Below are 22841 nucleotides of genomic sequence, written 5' to 3' on the forward strand. Positions count from 1 at the left end.
AGCGGGTAAAGAAAGAGAATGAGCTGTTGCTTGCTTCACATGGCTTTTAAGCGTTCGAGCCTTTGGGCGTCCTAAAGGTGTCCGTTACCCATTGGGCGGCCGGCAAAACGTCGGTGACACGCTATTGGGCGTCTTCTTTTCAAAACGAAAAATACAGCCCACTAATAGTGGCGGGCTCCATAAAAAAAAAATGAAAAAAGATAATATATATTTTAGCGAATACACATATATACACACACACATATATATATATATAAATAAATATAATATGTGCGTTGGACTCAGTACGTTAAATATATGAAAACAAATCACACATTGGCAATTGTTACAAAAATTGTACTACAGTAACACGGGAGGAGAATAGAAAAATAGAGGGCAGCCTGTTTATCAATAACTCCGGCCGTATGAAGCTACCATTCTTGGAAGTCACATTAAGAATATATGGTGGGTGTTTAAGGAACAGCACTTTTTTTAAGAAAAAATGGGTGGCTCTTAAAAGAGCCTTTGTGTATGGACAAATCAACTGAGAGCGCCAATTTACTTAGTCTTAACGGTCTTCTCGGTCTTCTTGGGCAGCAGTACAGCCTGAATGTTGGGAAGCACACCACCCTGGGCGATAGTGACTCCTCCGAGCAGTTTGTTCAGCTCCTCGTCGTTACGAACAGCCAGCTGCAGGTGACGGGGAATGATACGGGTCTTCTTGTTGTCGCGGGCGGCGTTGCCAGCCAACTCGAGAATCTCAGCGGTGAGATATTCCAGGACGGCGGCCAAGTAGACGGGAGCGCCGGCGCCGACTCGCTCAGCATAGTTGCCTTTGCGCAGGAGCCTGTGCACACGGCCAACAGGGAACTGCAATCCGGCGCGGGACGAGCGAGTCTTGGCCTTGGCCCTAGCTTTACCGCCGGTTTTACCCCTTCCACTCATGATTCGCGTCAGTCGAGTTCGTTGAACGCAGCTGAAATAAACACGGCGAGCGACCGACGCCGTTGATATAGCTAAAACGCCTGCGTTCCTATTGGCTAAAAGCTAGACACACCAACAGCCAATCGCATATCCGCCGTCAGACTCTAGCGTCCTCCCACCTCTGCTCGCTTTGCAACCCGACCCCCTCCTCCTCTCGTGCTGTGTGTCTGGTTGAGCGAGAGCGAGAGAGAGAAAGAAAGAAAACGGTGTAAAGAAAGAACCCCTCCCCCCCCCCCCCCCCACACACACACACTCATGCCCAGTGTTTCCTTTCCCGCTCAAATAAAACACGTACGGCCATAAAGTACTCTGATCATAGAAGGAAAGTAAAGTCAAACCCGAAAATATGTACACTATTGTAAATAGAGCTATTTTATGGGATAGTTACTGCTGTTCTTCTTCCGGCTTAACGTTTTTTGTTTGTTTTTTGATTCATTTTGCAGTAACAAGGAAAATAAAGCTGTTTGAGATGAAACTGTGGGGTGGCTCTTAAAAGAGCCGTTGTAGAGGGAAACAAGACATGAAGTTAAAGGGCGTGACTGTTTACTTCTTCTTAGGGGCAGCCTTTTTCGCCTTCGCCGCTTTGGGCTTAGCTGCTTTAGGCTTGACCGCTTTGGCTTTCTTTGGGCTCTTGGTCGCCTTTTTGGGAGGCACCGGCTTCTTGGCCTTCTTGGGGCTTTTCGCTGCCTTCTTAGCGGCCGCGACGGGCTTCTTGGCCTTCTTGGGGGATTTCTTAGCCGCAGTGGGTTTCTTGGCTGCTACCTTCTTGGGCTTCTTGGCCGCGGCTGGTTTCTTGGCGGCCGGCTTCTTAGCTTTAGGTGCCGGCTTCTTGGCGGCCGGCTTCTTCTTAGCCTCGGTCTGCTTCTTGTTAAGCTTGAAAGAGCCCGACGCGCCGGTGCCTTTGGTCTGCACCAGAGTGCCCTTGGTGACGAGGCTCTTGACGGCGAGCTTAACGCGTGAGTTGTTCTTCTCGACGTCGTAGCCGCCGGCAGCCAGGGCTTTCTTCAGGGCGGCGAGAGACACGCCGCTCCTCTCCTTGGACGCAGAGACGGCCTTGACGATGAGCTCGCCGACGCTGGGGCCGGCTTTCTTGGGGCGGGCGGCGGCCTTCTTCTTGGGGGCCTTGGCGGGCGCCGAGGCGGCTGGGGCTGGAGCGACTTCTGCCATTGTTCTGTTTTGCTGAGAGCTGGAGTGAGCACAAACTGCTGCAGCGTTCTGTGGAACCTCCGGCTGCAGCGAGGGGGGCGGCCCTTAAAAGTCACATGAGAACGTTGTGGACTCAACTCGCCCGTGCAGCCGTGCCGCAACGAAAGACTCGCACTTGTGTTTTCTCTCGGCGTTTGTCGAGCGAAATATGAGCGAAAGCCCAACCTGGCGATCGTGGAAATGCTCTATCGTCTCCGAAAGGCTCCATCGTGTGTAGAGAAGGCGGGAAGGGCAGCGAAACGACGCCGCTTTTCGCACGGCGCACACCAAAGCGTGCCGCGCTGCCGGCGTGCGGAACGGGCGACGGCGCATTTGACGTGCTAATCGGTGGAAAACGGCGTCAAAATGTGTTGCGAGCTGGGCGAGCCTTGTCCGGAGCGATAGAGGAGAGCCTCGGTGAGAGCGTGTTGGGAATCCGATGCATGGGTGCGTTGTTTTGCTCGTCGTGCGGGGCGCCCTTGAGAGGTGTGTAAAGCACAGTGTTGCCATGTGTGCGTTGTGACTCCCGCAGTATGACTCTCACCGTCGATGCGTCTTTGTCACCAGGGCTCCCACACTCGGAACGACTCTCCCCGTGACAATCGACCTTAAAACATAATGGAAAAGAATAAAGTCCTCTCTCCGACCCTTATATTAAATAAGCCCAAACTCATTCTAACCCTAATACAAAATCACAACCTTCTTCTCTCTAACCATCAAATGAAATAACCCCATCCTTCCTCCAACCATAGTACAAAATAACCCCAATCTCATTCTTACACAGATACAAAAGAACACATTCCTCCTTCTAACCCTAAAACAAAACCGTTCCAACCTTCTAACCCTAATCTAAAAAAATAAAATAAAATAAAATCCATCTACAATAACACCTCCTCTCTCTAATCCCAAGATGAAATAACCCAATTCCTTCTTATCCGTAATACAAAAAACCCTCCCTAATTCTTGCACTAATACAAAACAAATCCATTCTCATTCTAACCCTAACATGAAATAACTCTTAATAACTCTCAATCTCATTCTTACCCTAATACAAATTAATCCCATCCCTCCAGTAACACAACTCAAGTTAATTTGTTAAACTCTCACTCAGCCCATATTATGCTATGACCATTCTACTTAGTTATACATTCATCAGTGGGTCATGGCCTTGTGTATCTACTGTTGCTTGCTGTCACTGAATCATAAGGCTGACCACATGTCTGCGCTAAACATACTTTCACTGACCTACTTTTCTCATGGTAAAGCCCGAGGCCCAGCTACAAACCCATATTTACTTACTTTACCTTCATCATTTTGCCTTGCTTCCAACCTATACACCAGCACCTACTTTTGCTCACTCAAAACTCACCATAGACCTAAGACTTGGACTAACTTCATCCTTTTGTGACCCAACCAAAAAGCCCCAATACAATATAACTCCATACTCCTAACCCTAAAACAAAATCTTCCTCCTAGCCCTAATAAAAGAAAACCCCAACCTCAGTCTAACCCAAACACAATAACTCAATCTGCACTATAACCCTAATAAAAAAAAAAACAATCTTATTCTATGCTTAATGAAAAAGCATGTACTCTCTCTAACCCTAATACAAATTAACTGCATCCTCACTTTAATGACAATACCAACTAACCTCAACACAAAACAACCCTATTCTCATTCTTGCCCCAACAGATTTTTTTAGAACTTTAATTTGACCCATTTTAAGCTGTCTTAGTTTTACATTTATCAGTAGGCCAAGGCCTTGTGTGCATCTACTGTTGCTTGCCCTCACTGAATCATAAGGCTGACGGCTGATGTTGAAATTTAATTTTACTGAACCTTCCTTTGTATCTTTAGGCTAAGGCCCAACTCACAGCCACTTTAACTCAATCCACCTTCATCATAAACCTGAAGCCCAGCTACAAACCTATTATTTACTTACTCTACCTTCCTCAAGCCGGCCTTGCTCTCTACCACTGTATCAAAAGCCTAGCTCTAGACCTACTTTTGCTCACTCATATCTCACTCAAAGACTTTGACCAACTTTTGTAACCCAACCAAAAAGCTTGTGGAGGTCACTTATTTTCCTCTTCCCCCCCCCCCAACAAGTCAGCCCCCAATAAGGCCTTATTACATCCACCAGACCAGCCTCTAGTTTTAAGAGGCACCTTTCATTACCAAGATCAAGTGTGTAATATTATGGATGAACCCTACACTCTTCCACACCTGTAATGCTGATCATTTCAAGCCCACTTCATATGGTTAGTATGGCACAGTATAATAGTTTGCTATTCTGCCACTTAATCCTAGTACACACTACACCAATTAAATGCCAACAAACAAGAATAAATCTATTGACTTACATATGCATACATCCTTATATAATTGAAACAATTACTTCTACACCAAAGGCTGTACTCTCTGGAAGTAACATACAGACGTAAATTGAAGGCTTACCATCTGTGACTTGGTTCTCTCGCGTAAAAACTGCTCTTTGGTGGAAAACGTGGGTGGCTCTTAAAAGAGCCGTTGGGTTTTGATTATGCCGCGAACACTGTTTACTTGGAGCTGGTGTACTTGGTCACGGCTTTTGTGCCCTCGGACACGGCGTGCTTGGCCAACTCACCGGGAAGTAGCAGACGCACAGCGGTCTGGATCTCCCTGGAGGTGATAGTAGAACGCTTGTTGTAGTGAGCCAAACGAGAAGACTCACCGGCGATACGCTCGAAGATGTCGTTCACGAACGAGTTCATGATGCCCATCGCTTTGGAGGAGATACCAGTGTCTGGGTGGACCTGCTTCAGCACCTTATACACGTAGATAGCATAGCTTTCCTTCCTGGACTTTCTGCGCTTCTTGCCTCCTTTCCCGGCCGTCTTGGTCACGGCTTTCTTAGATCCCTTCTTCGGGGCGGACTTGGCTGGCTCAGGCATTCTGCTCGTCGTCGAATAAGACTGAAGAATGAGGGGGAGGTGACAAGCTCCAACATTATTTAGACTCTAACATTCTAATTAGACGAGTTTCCGCCTCCAGAATGCCGTCAAACGACCATTGGACAACAGTTGAATGCTCGCTTCTTCTCAACCCTCCGTTCCCGTCTCTCCACCCCCTCCCTCTCTCTTGCCTCCCTACACCCGCTTCCCCCTCCCCCTCCCCCTCCCCTCAGCAGCATTCTCTTTGTTCGCCTACCCGCGCATTTTTACCCGCTGTGCAGACGGTACAATTATTTTTTTGCCACACCGGCGTTGACGGCGACATTCTGATTTTATTCAAACGTATAGTTCTGATTTAATCAACACACACGGGGGGGAAAGGAAGACAATATGCACGTATGTACTATTTACATATATAATGTGTATTGAAGCTTATTATACACAGAAATATAATGTTTATTCCTTCTGAAGATTAACTTCTTAACACAGAGCGGCCGGGAGTTCCATGATCATCACTGACTTATTTGCAAATAAACAAACAAATAAGGGACGCAGACGGCTCAATGTTTATATAAGGTTTTTAACACGTACAGTTCTGAATTCTAAAACAACGCACACGGGGGAAAATGGAAAAAGTAAGTATATCATTAGATCACTTTTTATTCCTCATGCAGGTTAACTACTTAAGTGTCCTGGAGATATTTTCATTTTTTCAAATTTTCATTCACTTATTGACTACCGTATTTAAAACAAACAAACTAACATGAAAAACAATCTCTTTTGTTGGATCTGTGGGTGGCTCTTAAAAGAGCCGTTGTGTTTAAGATTTGTTTAAGCCGAGCGTTTAACCTCCGAAGCCGTATAGAGTGCGTCCCTGGCGCTTCAGGGCGTACACCACATCCATAGCGGTGACGGTCTTTCTTTTAGCATGCTCGGTGTACGTGACTGCGTCCCTGATCACGTTCTCCAGGAACACTTTGAGCACACCGCGGGTCTCCTCGTAGATCAGACCGGAGATACGCTTGACGCCACCACGACGAGCCAGACGACGAATAGCCGGCTTAGTGATACCCTGGATGTTATCGCGAAGCACTTTACGATGACGCTTGGCGCCTCCTTTTCCAAGGCCTTTGCCTCCCTTGCCTCTGCCAGACATTCTCTCTGCTTCTTTTCCCAGTCGACGAGAAGAGAATCAATGAAGCTGCAGCACCCGAGGCACGCCTGTTATACCGCTCTATAGGACCTAGTTGAAAACAAGAGTGACGTCACACTATATTAGCTCCGTCTCATCTTCTAGACGCTGTACAGGAAAACAAGTGTTCTGTACCTACGTGACTAGACCACTCAAACATCGCATATATATAGGCACTGAGTGGGTAGCCACACAAAATAGAGTCAACTAGCTGAATTGTCTTTTGTTTCAGTTCGCTCTGGATGTACACATGTTCACAATTCAAAGTGCTCTATTTAGATAGTTTTAATGTGGATTTCATTAACACATAAGATGGTCATGTTGTTCATGTAACATGTGGTGTATTGCAACTTGGGGGGCAATCTGATAAGCCAAACAATAATAGCATCACTTTCCAATGTATTTGCAGCATGTCTTCCTTCTACTGCTTGCAGTTTCACAGTCTGGCCACACAATGGCATCCAGGCTCCACCGAGGGGGAGAGTCCATAGATTCAGAAGTCAAGTCAAATTTATTTGTACAGTGCTTTACATAATTAGTCATTAGTAAAAGACAGAGACAAATAAATAACGTAAGACATGAAGGATCAAAGACCCCCAGTGAGCATGCCAAACTAACAAGGGAGACCCATCCTCCTCTGGTCAGAACTATTTATAAATTACTGATAAAAGTTACCAAACCATCTATACTGTTGAACTGCTCTGATCACAATCATAATATATTAACCATGGTGTAACAGGAACAAACAACGGTTGCTACATAATATTGCAACACACACTGGATCATGCCTTTCCTTCACTGTGAATCCTTTAACTCCTCATGATTCAACTTTGTAAACTTTGTAAAGTCAAGCAGGTCTGAAAGCTAGGCTGTTCAGTTATAATTAGGAGTCATAATAACTTCAGAAATAGCTAGGTCTAATGATGAAGTCATTCATAAATACATACATAAATAAATAAATAAATCCCAGTGACTTAAGCCAGCCAGGCCTTAGCTTAACATGAATTTACAGTGACTCAAAGTAGGCTCATACTCATACACACAGCCTATGACTCCTTTTCACAAAATAGAAGTGGATAGGGGCCATGTGACCTTTGACCTTTAGAAAACAGTGATCAAATGTTTATTTGCAATTACAATGATAATATCATTATTATTAATACATGTCAACAAAGGCTACAACTCTTCTTTCTGAACCACAGAATGCCCTCAAATCTCCATAAATTATAATTGGTTGGGGACACAAAAACAATGGCACTCCACTACTCCCTAAATAGTGCACTACGTGAGTGTAGAAGCCATTATTATATGCACTCTGTAGGGAGTAGTGAGCTGTTTGGGAATTGGCAAACAAACTTCAGTTAAGACGCGGACACACTAGGTTTCTGTTGGCGTTTTTTTGCGAGCGAAATTAGCTACATTCATTTGTCGTTTCGGTAACTTCCGGAAAATATATTTCGTGAACAAACACTAATTAGCCAACTACACACGCCACCCGGCTCTAAAACCCAGAAGATACGCTGCTGGTAGCTTGGTTTAAGCACGACCGTTTGTCCCTCACTTGTTCCAATTGCACACGAGTCCGTATTATCGTATTACAGCCACCTAGCCATCGCGCTACTCTCCAAGTTAAGATAAGATAGTCCTTTATTAGTCCCGCAGTGGGGAAATTCTCATGTGAAAGTTAGCTAGCTAGCCTCTCGGTTACACGAGTAGCTGGGACACAAATCACCCAAGTCAACCACGACAGTTAACATAAATAAAGCTATATACACCGTTCATACTAAACCTTGGCTGCCTCGAGTGAGTTTGTATTTATCTGGCAACTATATACGCACTGGCCTGTGTTATTGTTTGTGCTAACCGAGATAGCTAACATGCTAATCGCTAACTTTGCGTACTTTTTATTCATACTACAACTCAGCAGGCGGTACTGTTCCGTGGTCAATAGGAAATTGCACCCCATAATTAGGCCCATGTTTGTGTTTGCTGTTTATGCCAGCTAGCTGCGTTAGCCACGCTGCTAATCGCTAAACTGGCTCCAAGTGCAACTCCACACATAGATCCAGCAACGGCAGTTATACATCGATTTGCTGTGACTGGGTGTAAAACATTGCTCTCGGCACAATGGAGTTTTCGAGTAATCGAGTTTTAACGTTAACGTTATCGTACTAACGGCACCACAACAGAGCTGAGCACACGCCCATTCCACGAAGCGACGCAAACTGTAATGAAAAAAGGACGACGTTTCACATGGACATGTATGAACATTAAAAGTAGCTAACATTTCTCTTAACACCACACATACCTAGGTCAGCTGTTGACTCAATATTGATGGCTGTTCACATATGCGCCTTGGTCTCACATACAACCAAGTAAGTCCAAACACTACATCACGCTATTCTAACTATGCAACCACACACTGAGATCACAGCTCTAAATGAGCCAATACATGGCACATTTGTCAATAGGCTGAACTTGTAGTTCATCGTGGGAATTGTAGTCATTGATCTTAACACTACAATATAAAGACACTGTGTCCACAAAGACTTTTAAATAAAAAAAGAACAAACACACATCAATTGAATGGTTGAATCTATAAAACACGATCCTTCCTCTATCAACACATATTGCTCAAACACATATAACCAGTACAGGGTATGTATTTGTGTTTGTATCTGTCAGAATGAATAGGCCCTCAAAGTTTACATCAAGCATGCCATATGTTTACAAATGAGAGTTGCGTGCACGCACGCACGCAAGCACACACACACACACACACACACGCCCCACTTATATATATTTACCATTTAGATTCCCCAGGTTTATGGTATACATATTCGAATAACAGTCATATGTGCAGACAAGCACAGAGGGGGTAAAAGTTGCTTTATGCAGAGGCCTTAGAAATATGATGAATGAAGTGTGGATACCATCTGGTGGTCAGAATATGAATCTGCAGGTCCAGATTACATTTGATATAGTTTTTAGATATAGTTACATTTATTTTCAGATATATTCCTTTTGGGTTTTTTTTTATTACTTTTTGTTGTACATTTACAGGGGCTGAAATGACCTAATGTAAGCTGATTCAAACAATGAAACATACAATAACACACAGAAACATGACATGACATCTAAATAGATGTAAACATTTGAACCCTGACTAAGATCACTAAGCTATAGCTTTGGATCAATAAAGCTAAGTGAATATACTGAGAATCAGTTACACTATACCAATTTTCTGTGTTACATGGGGACAGAATCTCTACTGCGGTTTACAAACACTGACATGACCTTTGCAGTCCTTTGTCCAGTTAGTACCCACACTGTTAACACTGACACAGGCCATTAGAAAATATCTTTACCAATGTGAAGTTCAAGGCATAGGTTGTAGCAAATTAATACAACCGTGCTAAAATGTTTAAAAACAGCACTTGACTAGCCTTAATACTTGGCACATGTGTCAATAGGCAGAACTTGTAGTAAGGCATCATGGGTGTTGTAGTCCCATGTAATCTAATACACTACAAGTTAAAGACACAGTGTCCACAGAGACATTTGAAGAAAGAAAGAACAAACACGAGTATAATGAATGGTATATTTTGCCTATAAGGGAAAAGCCCCTAATGAGGCCAACTGAAGCTACACGTGTTTACCATTTGTATGCCTCAGGTTTCCGCTATACATCTTCTAATAACTGTCATATTTGCCAGATTAGACAAACGCAGAAGGAGTGAAAGTTGCTTTATACAAAGGCATATAGACATATGATGCAGTTAATGGAAGAGAAAGAAGGATGGAAAGAAACTGCGGTAAGCAAAGTAAGTGCAGAGCTCATGATGAAGTCAGGGTGAGTGGAAGCAGTTTGGCTAGACCTACCCCTTAGGCTTCTGATGGAGTTTCAGTGATAGGCCTTAAGACTATGTAGTCACAGAACGTGAATGAAGTGTGGATACCATCTGGTGGTCAGAATATGAATCTGCAGGTCCAAGTTACATTTATTTTCAGATATATTCCTTTTGGGGGTTTTTTATTACTTTTTGTTGTACATTTACAGGGCTGAAATGACCTAATGTAAGCTGATTCAAACAATGAAACATACAATAACACACAGAAACATGACATGACATCTAAATAGATGTAAACATTTGAACCCTGACTAAGATCATTAAGCTATAGCTTTGGATCAATAAAGCTAAGTGAATATACTGAGAATCAGTTTCACTATACCAATGTTCTGTGGTACATGGGGACAGAATCTCTACTGCGGTTTACAATCACTGACATGACCTTTGCAGTCCTTTTTCCAGTTAGTACCCACACTGTTAACACTGACACAGGCCATTAGAAAAGATCTTTACCAATGTGAAGTTCAAGGCATAGGTTGTAGCAAATTAATACAACCGTGATAAAATGTTTAAAAACAGCACTTGACTAGCCTTAATACTTGGCACATGTGTCAATAGGCAGAACTTGTAGTAAGGCATCATGGGTATTGTAGTCCCATGTAATCTAATACACTACAAGTTAAAGACACAGTGTCCACAGAGACATTTGAAGAAAGAAAGAACAAACACGAGTATAATGAATGGTATATTTTGCCTATAAGGGAAAAGCCCCTAATGAGGCCAACTGAAGCTACACGTGTTTACCATTTGTATCCCTCAGGTTTCCGCTATACATCTTCTAATAACTGTCATATTTGCCAGATTAGACAAACGCAGAGGGAGTGAAAGTTGCTTTATACAAAGGCATATAGACATATGATGCAGTTAATGGAAGAGAAAGAAGGATGGAAAGAAACTGCGGTAAGCAAAGTAAGTGCAGAGCTCATGATGAAGTCAGGGTGAGTGGAAGCAGTTTGGCTAGACCTACCCCTTAGGCTTCTGATGGAGTTTCAGTGCTAGGCCTTAAGACTATGTAGTCACAGAACGTGAATGAAGTGTGGATACCATCTGGTGGTCAGAATATGAATCTGCAGGTCCAAGTTACATTTATTTTCAGATATATTCCTTTTGGGGGTTTTTTATTACTTTTTGTTGTACATTTACAGGGGCTGAAATGACCTAATGTAAGCTGATTCAAACAATGAAACATACAATAACACACAGAAACATGACATGACATCTAAATAGATGTAAACATTTGAACCCTGACTAAGATCACTAAGCTATAGCTTTGGATCAATAAAGCTAAGTGAATATACTGAGAATCAGTTACACTATACCAATTTTCTGTGTTACATGGGGACAGAATCTCTACTGCGGTTTACAAACACTGACATGACCTTTGCAGTCCTTTGTCCAGTTAGTACCAACACTGTTAACACTGACACAGGCCATTAGAAAAGATCTTTACCAATGTGAAGTTCAAGGCATAGGTTGTAGCAAATTATTACAACCGTGCTAAAATGTTTAAAAACAGCACTTGACTAGCCTTAATACTTGGCACATGTGTCAATAGGCAGAACTTGTAGTAAGGCATCATGGGTGTTGTAGTCCCATGTAATCTAATACACTACAAGTTAAAGACACAGTGTCCACAGAGACATTTGAAGAAAGAAAGAACAAACACGAGTATAATGAATGGTATATTTTGCCTATAAGGGAAAAGCCCCTAATGAGGCCAACTAAAGCTACACGTGTTTACCATTTGTATCCCTCAGGTTTCCGCTATACATCTTCTAATAACTGTCATATTTACCAGATTAGACAAAAGCAGAGAGAGTGAATGTTGCTTTATACAAAGGCATATAGACATGTGATGCAGTTAATGGAAGAGAAAGAAGGATGGAAAGAAACTGCGGTAAGCAAAGTAAGTGCAGAGCTCATGATGAAGTCAGGGTGAGTGGAAGCAGTTTGGCTAGACCTACCCCTTAGGCTTCTGATGGAGTTTCAGTGCTAGGCCTTAAGACTATGTAGTCACAGAACGTGAATGAAGTGTGGATACCATCTGGTGGTCAGAATATGAATCTGCAGGTCCAAGTTACATTTATTTTCAGATATATTCCTTTTGGGGGTTTTTTATTACTTTTTGTTGTACATTTACAGGGGCTGAAATGACCTAATGTAAGCTGATTCAAACAATGAAACATACAATAACACACAGAAACATGACATGACATCTAAATAGATGTAAACATTTGAACCCTGACTAAGATCACTAAGCTATAGCTTTGGATCAATAAAGCTAAGTGAATATACTGAGAATCAGTTACACTATACCAATTTTCTGTGTTACATGGGGACAGAATCTCTACTGCGGTTTACAAACACTGACATGACCTTTGCAGTCCTTTGTCCAGTAAGTACCCACACTGTTAACACTGACACAGGCCATTAGAAAATATCTTTACCAATGTGAAGTTCAAGGCATAGGTTGTAGCAAATTAATACAACCGTGCTAAAATGTTTAAAAACAGCACTTGACTAGCCTTAATACTTGGCACATGTGTCAATAGGCAGAACTTGTAGTAAGGCATCATGGGTGTTGTAGTCCCATGTAATCTAATACACTACAAGTTAAAGACACAGTGTCCACAGAGACATTTGAAGAAAGAAAGAACAAACACGAGTATAATGAATGGTATATTTTGCCTATAAGGGAAAAGCCCCTAATGAGGCCAACTGAAGCTACACGTGTTTACCATTTGTATCCCTCAGGTTTCCGCTATACATCTTCTAATAACTGTCATATTTGCCAGATTAGACAAACGCAGAGGGAGTGAAAGTTGCTTTATACAAAGGCATATAGACATATGATGCAGTTAATGGAAGAGAAAGAAGGATGGAAAGAAACTGCGGTAAGCAAAGTAAGTGCAGAGCTCATGATGAAGTCAGGGTGAGTGGAAGCAGTTTGGCTAGACCTACCCCTTAGGCTTCTGATGGAGTTTCAGTGATAGGCCTTAAGACTATATAGTCACAGAACGTGAATGAAGTGTGGATACCATCTGGTGGTCAGAATATGAATCTGCAGGTCCAAGTTACATTTATTTTCAGATATATTCCTTTTGGGGGTTTTTTATTACTTTTTGTTGTACATTTACAGGGGCTGAAATGACCTAATGTAAGCTGATTCAAACAATGAAACATACAATAACACACAGAAACATGACATGACATCTAAATAGATGTAAACATTTGAACCCTGACTAAGATCACTAAGCTATAGCTTTGGATCAATAAAGCTAAGTGAATATACTGAGAATCAGTTACACTATACCAATTTTCTGTGTTACATGGGGACAGAATCTCTACTGCGGTTTACAAACACTGACATGACCTTTGCAGTCCTTTGTCCAGTTAGTACCCACACTGTTAACACTGACACAGGCCATTAGAAAATATCTTTACCAATGTGAAGTTCAAGGCATAGGTTGTAGCAAATTAATACAACCGTGCTAAAATGTTTAAAAACAGCACTTGACTAGCCTTAATACTTGGCACATGTGTCAATAGGCAGAACTTGTAGTAAGGCATCATGGGTGTTGTAGTCCTATGTAATCTAATACACTACAAGTTAAAGACACAGTGTCCACAGAGACATTTGAAGAAAGAAAGAACAAACACGAGTATAATGAATGGTATATTTTGCCTATAAGGGAAAAGCCCCTAATGAGGCCAACTGAAGCTACACGTGTTTACCATTTGTATCCCTCAGGTTTCCGCTATACATCTTCTAATAACTGTCATATTTGCCAGATTAGACAAACGCAGAGGGAGTGAAAGTTGCTTTATACAAAGGCATATAGACATATGATGCAGTTAATGGAAGAGAAAGAAGGATGGAAAGAAACTGCGGTAAGCAAAGTAAGTGCAGAGCTCATGATGAAGTCAGGGTGAGTGGAAGCAGTTTGGCTAGACCTACCCCTTAGGCTTCTGATGGAGTTTCAGTGCTAGGCCTTAAGACTATGTAGTCACAGAACGTGAACAAAGTGTGGATACCATCTGGTGGTCAGAATATGAATCTGCAGGTCCAAGTTACATTTATTTTCAGATATATTCCTTTTGAGTTTTTTTATTACTTTTTGTTGTACATTTACAGGGGCTGAAATGACCTAATGTAAGCTGATTCAAACAATGAAACATACAATAACACACAGAAACATGACATGACATCTAAATAGATGTAAACATTTGAACCCTGACTAAGATCACTAAGCTATAGCTTTGGATCAATAAAGCTAAGTGAATATACTGAGAATCAGTTACACTATACCAATTTTCTGTGTTACATGGGGACAGAATCTCTACTGCGGTTTACAAACACTGACATGACCTTTGCAGTCCTTTGTCCAGTTAGTACCCACACTGTTAACACTGACACAGGCCATTAGAAAATATCTTTACCAATGTGAAGTTCAAGGCATAGGTTGTAGCAAATTAATACAACCGTGCTAAAATGTTTAAAAACAGCACTTGACTAGCCTTAATACTTGGCACATGTGTCAATAGGCAGAACTTGTAGTAAGGCATCATGGGTGTTGTAGTCCCATGTAATCTAATACACTACAAGTTAAAGACACAGTGTCCACAGAGACATTTGAAGAAAGAAAGAACAAACACGAGTATAATGAATGGTATATTTTGCCTATAAGGGAAAAGCCCCTAATGAGGCCAACTGAAGCTACACGTGTTTACCATTTGTATCCCTCAGATTTCCGCTATACATCTTCTAATAACTGTCATATTTGCCAGATTAGACAAACGCAGAGGGAGTGAAAGTTGCTTTATACAAAGGCATATAGACATATGATGCAGTTAATGGAAGAGAAAGAAGGATGGAAAGAAACTGCGGTAAGCAAAGTAAGTGCAGAGCTCATGATGAAGTCAGGGTGAGTGGAAGCAGTTTGGCTAGACCTACCCCTTAGGCTTCTGATGGAGTTTCAGTGATAGGCCTTAAGACTATGTAGTCACAGAACGTGAATGAAGTGTGGATACCATCTGGTGGTCAGAATATGAATCTGCAGGTCCAAGTTACATTTATTTTCAGATATATTCCTTTTGGGGGTTTTTTATTACTTTTTGTTGTACATTTACAGGGCTGAAATGACCTAATGTAAGCTGATTCAAACAATGAAACATACAATAACACACAGAAACATGACATGACATCTAAATAGATGTAAACATTTGAACCCTGACTAAGATCATTAAGCTATAGCTTTGGATCAATAAAGCTAAGTGAATATACTGAGAATCAGTTTCACTATACCAATGTTCTGTGGTACATGGGGACAGAATCTCTACTGCGGTTTACAATCACTGACATGACCTTTGCAGTCCTTTTTCCAGTTAGTACCCACACTGTTAACACTGACACAGGCCATTAGAAAAGATCTTTACCAATGTGAAGTTCAAGGCATAGGTTGTAGCAAATTAATACAACCGTGCTAAAATGTTTAAAAACAGCACTTGACTAGCCTTAATACTTGGCACATGTGTCAATAGGCAGAACTTGTAGTAAGGCATCATGGGTATTGTAGTCCCATGTAATCTAATACACTACAAGTTAAAGACACAGTGTCCACAGAGACATTTGAAGAAAGAAAGAACAAACACGAGTATAATGAATGGTATATTTTGCCTATAAGGGAAAAGCCCCTAATGAGGCCAACTGAAGCTACACGTGTTTACCATTTGTATCCCTCAGGTTTCCGCTATACATCTTCTAATAACTGTCATATTTGCCAGATTAGACAAACGCAGAGGGAGTGAAAGTTGCATTATACAAAGGCATATAGACATATGATGCAGTTAATGGAAGAGAAAGAAGGATGGAAAGAAACTGCGGTAAGCAAAGTAAGTGCAGAGCTCATGATGAAGTCAGGGTGAGTGGAAGCAGTTTGGCTAGACCTACCCCTTAGGCTTCTGATGGAGTTTCAGTGCTAGGCCTTAAGACTATGTAGTCACAGAACGTGAATGAAGTGTGGATACCATCTGGTGGTCAGAATATGAATCTGCAGGTCCAAGTTACATTTATTTTCAGATATATTCCTTTTGGGGGTTTTTTATTACTTTTTGTTGTACATTTACAGGGGCTGAAATGACCTAATGTAAGCTGATTCAAACAATGAAACATACAATAACACACAGAAACATGACATGACATCTAAATAGATGTAAACATTTGAACCCTGACTAAGATCACTAAGCTATAGCTTTGGATCAATAAAGCTAAGTGAATATACTGAGAATCAGTTACACTATACCAATTTTCTGTGTTACATGGGGACAGAATCTCTACTGCGGTTTACAAACACTGACATGACCTTTGCAGTCCTTTGTCCAGTTAGTACCCACACTGTTAACACTGACACAGGCCATTAGAAAAGATCTTTACCAATGTGAAGTTCAAGGCATAGGTTGTAGCAAATTATTACAACCGTGCTAAAATGTTTAAAAACAGCACTTGACTAGCCTTAATACTTGGCACATGTGTCAATAGGCAGAACTTGTAGTAAGGCATCATGGGTGTTGTAGTCCCATGTAATCTAATACACTACAAGTTAAAGACACAGTGTCCACAGAGACATTTGAAGAAAGAAAGAACAAACACGAGTATAATGAATGGTATATTTTGCCTATAAGGGAAAAGCCCCTAATGAGGCCAACTAAAGCTACACGTGTTTACCATTTGTATCCCTCAGGTTTCCGCTATACATCTTCTAATAACTGTCATATTTACCAGATTAGACAAACGCAGAGAGAGTGAATGTTGCTTTATACAAAGGCATATAGACATGTGATGCAGTTAATGGAAGAGAAAGAAGGATGGAAAGAAACTGCGGTAAGCAAAGTAAGTGTAGAGCTCATGATGAAGTCAGGGTGAGTGGAAGCAGTTTGGCTAGACCTACCCCTTAGGCTTCTGATGGAGTTTCAGTGCTAGGCCTTAAGACTATGTAGTCACAGAACATGAACGAAGTGTGGATACCACCTGGTGGTCAGAATATGAACCTGCAGGTCCAAGTTACATTTATTTTCAGATATAGTTACATTTATTTTCAGATATATTCCTTTTGGGGTTTTTTTATTACTTTTTGTTGTACATTTACAGGGGCTGAAATGACCTAATGTAAGCTGATTCAAACAATGAAACATACAATAACACACAGAAACATGACATGACATCTAAATAGATGTAAACATTTGAACCCTGACTAAGATCACTAAGCTATAGCTTTGGATCAATAAAGCTAAGTGAATATACTGAGAATCAGTTACACTATACCAATTTTCTGTGTCACATGGGGACAGAATCTCTACTGCGGTTTACAAACACTGACATGACCTTTGCAGTCCTTTGTCCAGTTAGTACCCACACTGTTAACACTGACACAGGCCATTAGAAAATATCTTTACCAATGTGAAGTTCAAGGCATAGGTTGTAGCAAATTAATACAACCGTGCTAAAATGTTTAAAAACAGCACTTGACTAGCCTTAATACTTGGGACATGTGTCAATAGGCAGAACTTGTAGTAAGGCATCATGGGTGTTGTAGTCCCATGTAATCTAATACACTACAAGTTAAAGACACAGTGTCCACAGAGACATTTGAAGAAAGAAAGAACAAACACGAGTATAATGAATGGTATATTTTGCCTATAAGGGAAAAGCCCCTAATGAGGCCAACTGAAGCTACACGTGTTTACCATTTGTATGCCTCAGGTTTCCGCTATACATCTTCTAATAACTGTCATATTTGCCAGATTAGACAAACGCAGAGGGAGTGAAAGTTGCTTTATACAAAGGCATATAGACATATGATGCAGTTAATGGAAGAGAAAGAAGGATGGAAAGAAACTGCGGTAAGCAAAGTAAGTGCAGAGCTCATGATGAAGTCAGGGTGAGTGGAAGCAGTTTGGCTAGACCTACCCCTTAGGCTTCTGATGGAGTTTCAGTGCTAGGCCTTAAGACTATGTAGTCACAGAACGTGAATGAAGTGTGGATACCATCTGGTGGTCAGAATATGAATCTGCAGGTCCAAGTTACATTTATTTTCAGATATATTCCTTTTGGGGGTTTTTTATTACTTTTTGTTGTACATTTACAGGGGCTGAAATGACCTAATGTAAGCTGATTCAAACAATGAAACATACAATAACACACAGAAACATGACATGACATCTAAATAGATGTAAACATTTGAACCCTGACTAAGATCACTAAGCTATAGCTTTGGATCAATAAAGCTAAGTGAATATACTGAGAATCAGTTACACTATACCAATTTTCTGTGTTACATGGGGACAGAATCTCTACTGCGGTTTACAAACACTGACATGACCTTTGCAGTCCTTTGTCCAGTTAGTACCCACACTGTTAACACTGACACAGGCCATTAGAAAATATCTTTACCAATGTGAAGTTCAAGGCATAGGTTGTAGCAAATTAATACAACCGTGCTAAAATGTTTAAAAACAGCACTTGACTAGCCTTAATACTTGGCACATGTGACAATAGGCAGAACTTGTAGTAAGGCATCATGGGTGTTGTAGTCCCATGTAATCTAATACACTACAAGTTAAAGACACAGTGTCCACAGAGACATTTGAAGAAAGAAAGAACAAACACGAGTATAATGAATGGTATATTTTGCCTATAAGGGAAAAGCCCCTAATGAGGCCAACTGAAGCTACACGTGTTTACCATTTGTATGCCTCAGGTTTCCGCTATACATCTTCTAATAACTGTCATATTTGCCAGATTAGACAAACGCAGAGGGAGTGAAAGTTGCTTTATACAAAGGCATATAGACATATGATGCAGTTAATGGAAGAGAAAGAAGGATGGAAAGAAACTGCGGTAAGCAAAGTAAGTGCAGAGCTCATGATGAAGTCAGGGTGAGTGGAAGCAGTTTGGCTAGACCTACCCCTTAGGCTTCTGATGGGGTTTCAGTGCTAGGCCTTAAGTCGATGTAGTCGCAGAAAGTGAATGGAGTGTGTTTGCCATCTGGTGGTCAAAATATGAATCTGCAAAATGTAACGTAAAGAATCTGTTTTTGGTCCACAAAGTAATTTAAAGAAGCACCTGTCAAACTTCTCCCAGAGTAATGTGCCTTGGAAACGAAATGGGATGTGATCTATTCATTTATTTATTTTTTGTAGTGACAAGCTATGGGGTCATTCATAACTTTGCATCCTAATAATATGTCAAATCTCCTGAGTATCTATGCGGTTTAAGAAATGGTTTGACTAAAAGGGTCATCAACGAGGTATCAAGGTAATATCTATCATTCTGTCCTACTTTGTCATTAGCATATTGTTCCAAACAAAATCTAACCCCTAACGAAAATCACCCCACAAGACGTATATTTACTTTTTTAGATGTACTGGTGCAGTTAAATATAAATAGCTTTGTAGACTTACTGGCGTTCACAACCATCTGTCATGTGTAAAATGTGCAATATACACATACATACACGTAGATATCCACATTGTTAACGTTTGCATTTGCCTAGTTTGACCACACGATGGCATCCACGCTCCATTCATGACAGGTGTCCGTGGCCCCAAAACACCGGTGTCGTTTGTAATAGGACAATTCCAAAAGCCTTCCTATAAACTACATAGAAGCGCACTACTCTACTCAAGTGTCAAAGGATTCTACTCTCTATTAGATAGCCGGGTGCCTCCCAGACACGACAAATACTTCGAAACGCACAAATATAAAATAAAAAGACAAATAACAATAATAATAATAAATCGTTCCCTAGGCTTCTCTGAAGGGTAAATGTAATTTGCGCTATGGGTTACACTTGAAGGGTTACACTTCTAGACAAATTAAATAGGTGAGGGGAAACGTGAATTTTGGTTCAGTTTTATGGATTTTATAAAACCAAGCACAAACAATGGAGCCATCATCTCCATTGTAACTCCATCTCCAAAATTTTTGCATATGTCTGAAACTTAAGTACCCAAAATCAAGCTCTAAATATTTATGTATATACTCACACTGTATGTACACACAAATAGGGCTCTCAAACCGTGCTTGCAGTATAGTTTCAACACACGGTGACATCCACGCTCCATCCATGGATAAATTCCGTTTGCATTAAGTCAAAACCTTTCTACACACTACATAGAAGTGTACTGCTTTACTGAAGTGTCAGTGGCTATTTTTTTTCTACGGGGTTGAATGAAATTCGAACTGTACTGTTAGGATGATGTTGTCTCAACCAGTAAACATGTATTTAAAAAAAAAAATACTAATAAAAAGTGAAATATGTATTAATAAATACGGCAATTTTAATGTGAAACGTAGTACGAAATAACAATATTGTCAATAGTGTCTCAATATCGATATCGTTTTTGATTTTGGGGGGCGGGGGTCCCACTGATTTCGGCAAATAGAAAAATGACGGGAAAAAGGGTACCTTACAATATGAAATGCCCTGCATCGACAGAATTAGTTTTGACCAAAACAAATGGCTACATTTCTCTAATACGTGCTCACCTGGGCGGCGTAAACGCCTTTGCTGCTGCCCTTAACCAACGATAAGGGCCACTGTTGGTCACGCTGCGCAGCTCTCTCGGCCTTACGGAATTGAGATGCGCGCGTCCTAATAGCTGTAAGGTATATAAAGACAACACAAGAGTGAGGCGGACATTTGCTGTTTCGCCACGGACACAGGTAGGTGGCTCTTAAAAGAGCCGTTGGGTATTTCAGGTAAACGTCAAAGCGCTCTGTTTAAGCGCGCTCTCCGCGAATACGGCGGGCCAGCTGGATGTCTTTAGGCATGATGGTGACTCTCTTGGCGTGGATAGCGCACAGATTAGTATCTTCAAATAGACCCACCAAGTATGCCTCGCTAGCCTCCTGCAGGGCCATGACGGCGGAGCTCTGGAAGCGGAGATCGGTCTTGAAATCCTGAGCGATCTCACGCACTAGCCGCTGGAAGGGTAGCTTGCGGATCAGCAGCTCCGTCGACTTCTGGTAGCGGCGGATCTCCCGCAGAGCCACGGTGCCGGGCCTGTAACGGTGAGGCTTCTTTACGCCGCCGGTGGCGGGGGCGCTCTTGCGGGCAGCCTTGGTGGCGAGCTGCTTTCTCGGGGCCTTGCCACCGGTGGATTTACGGGCTGTTTGCTTGGTTCTTGCCATCGCGTTGAACTCTGCTCTCCTCAGCGGGTAAAGAAAGAGAATGAGCTGTTGCTTGCTTCACATGGCTTTTAAGCGTTCGAGCCGCTCGCCGCTCATTGGGCGTCCTAAAGGTGTCCGTTACCCATTGGGCGGCCGGCAATACGTCGGTGACACGCTATTGGGCGTCTTCTTTTCAAAACGAAAAATACAGCCCACTTATAGTGGCGGGCTCCATAAAAAAAAATGAAAAAAGATAATATATATTTTAGCGAATACACATATATACACACACACATATATATAAATAAATAAATATAATGTGTGTTGGACTCAGTACGTTAAATATAAGAAAACAAATCACACATTGGCAATTGTTACAAAAATTGTACTACAGTAACACAGGAGGAGAATAGAAAAATAGAGGGCAGCCTGTTTATCAATAACTCCGGCCGTATGAAGCTACCATTCTTGGAAGTCACATTAAGAATATATGGTGGGTGTTTAAGGAACAGCACTTTTTTTAAGAAAAAATGGGTGGCTCTTAAAAGAGCCTTTGGGTATGGACAAATCAACTGAGAGCGCCAATTTACTTAGTCTTAACGGTCTTCTCGGTCTTCTTGGGCAGCAGTACAGCCTGAATGTTGGGAAGCACACCACCCTGGGCGATAGTGACTCCTCCGAGCAGTTTGTTCAGCTCCTCGTCGTTACGAACAGCCAGCTGCAGGTGACGGGGAATGATACGGGTCTTCTTGTTGTCGCGGGCGGCGTTGCCAGCCAACTCGAGAATCTCAGCGGTGAGATATTCCAGGACGGCGGCCAAGTAGACGGGAGCGCCGGCGCCGACTCGCTCAGCATAGTTGCCTTTGCGCAGGAGCCTGTGCACACGGCCAACAGGGAACTGCAATCCGGCGCGGGACGAGCGAGTCTTGGCCTTGGCCCTAGCTTTACCGCCGGTTTTACCCCTTCCACTCATGATTCGCGTCAGTCGAGTTCGTTGAACGCAACTGAAATAAACACGGCGAGCGACCGACGCCGTTGATATAGCCAAAACGCCTGCGTTCCTATTGGCTAAAAGCTAGACACACCAACAGCCAATCGCATATCCGCCGTCAGACTCTAGCGTCCTCCCACCTCTGCTCGCTTTGCAACCCGACCCCCTCCTCCTCTCGTGCTGTGTGTCTGGTTGAGCGAGAGCGAGAGAGAGAAAGAAAGAAAACGGTGTAAAGAAAGAGCCCCCCCCACACACACACACACACACACACACACTCATGCCCAGTGTTTCCTTTCCCGCTCAAATAAAACACGTACGGCCATAAAGTACTCTGATCATAGAAGGAAAGCAAAGTCAAACCCGAAAATATGTACACTATTGTAAATAGAGCTATTTTATGGGATAGTTACTGCTGTTCTTCTTCCGGCTTAACGTTTTTTGTTTGTTTTTTGATTCATTTTGCAGTAACAAGGAAAATAAAGCTGTTTGAGATGA

General features: G+C 41.9%; 5 protein-coding genes across 5 annotated transcripts; all 5 read right to left on the bottom strand.

Annotated features, from left to right (window-relative positions):
* Window positions 1-537: 537 nt before the first annotated feature.
* LOC140574159 (uncharacterized) lies at window positions 538-22328 on the bottom strand. Its single transcript, XM_072693889.1, has 2 exons — window positions 21946-22328; window positions 538-955 (listed from the first exon to the last, which is right to left on the bottom strand). The coding sequence occupies exons 1-2, from the start codon at window positions 22326-22328 to the stop codon at window positions 538-540; spliced, it is 801 nt and encodes a 266-aa protein (XP_072549990.1).
* Window positions 1507-2130, bottom strand: LOC140573705 (histone H1-like). The gene has a single exon (XM_072693217.1). It carries the CDS (start codon window positions 2128-2130, stop codon window positions 1507-1509), a length of 624 nt encoding a protein of 207 aa, XP_072549318.1.
* LOC140574325 (histone H2B) lies at window positions 4708-5082 on the bottom strand. Its single transcript, XM_072694115.1, has one exon. The coding sequence runs from the start codon at window positions 5080-5082 to the stop codon at window positions 4708-4710; it is 375 nt and encodes a 124-aa protein (XP_072550216.1).
* On the bottom strand, window positions 5927-6238 carry LOC140574405 (histone H4). The gene has a single exon (XM_072694227.1). The coding sequence runs from the start codon at window positions 6236-6238 to the stop codon at window positions 5927-5929; it is 312 nt and encodes a 103-aa protein (XP_072550328.1).
* LOC140574287 (histone H3) lies at window positions 20966-21376 on the bottom strand. Its single transcript, XM_072694069.1, has one exon. It carries the CDS (start codon window positions 21374-21376, stop codon window positions 20966-20968), a length of 411 nt encoding a protein of 136 aa, XP_072550170.1.
* Window positions 22329-22841: the final 513 nt, after the last annotated feature.

The sequence above is a fragment of the Salminus brasiliensis genome, chromosome 12, assembly GCF_030463535.1.
Source record: "Salminus brasiliensis chromosome 12, fSalBra1.hap2, whole genome shotgun sequence".
Taxonomy (NCBI): Eukaryota; Metazoa; Chordata; class Actinopteri; order Characiformes; family Bryconidae; genus Salminus; species Salminus brasiliensis.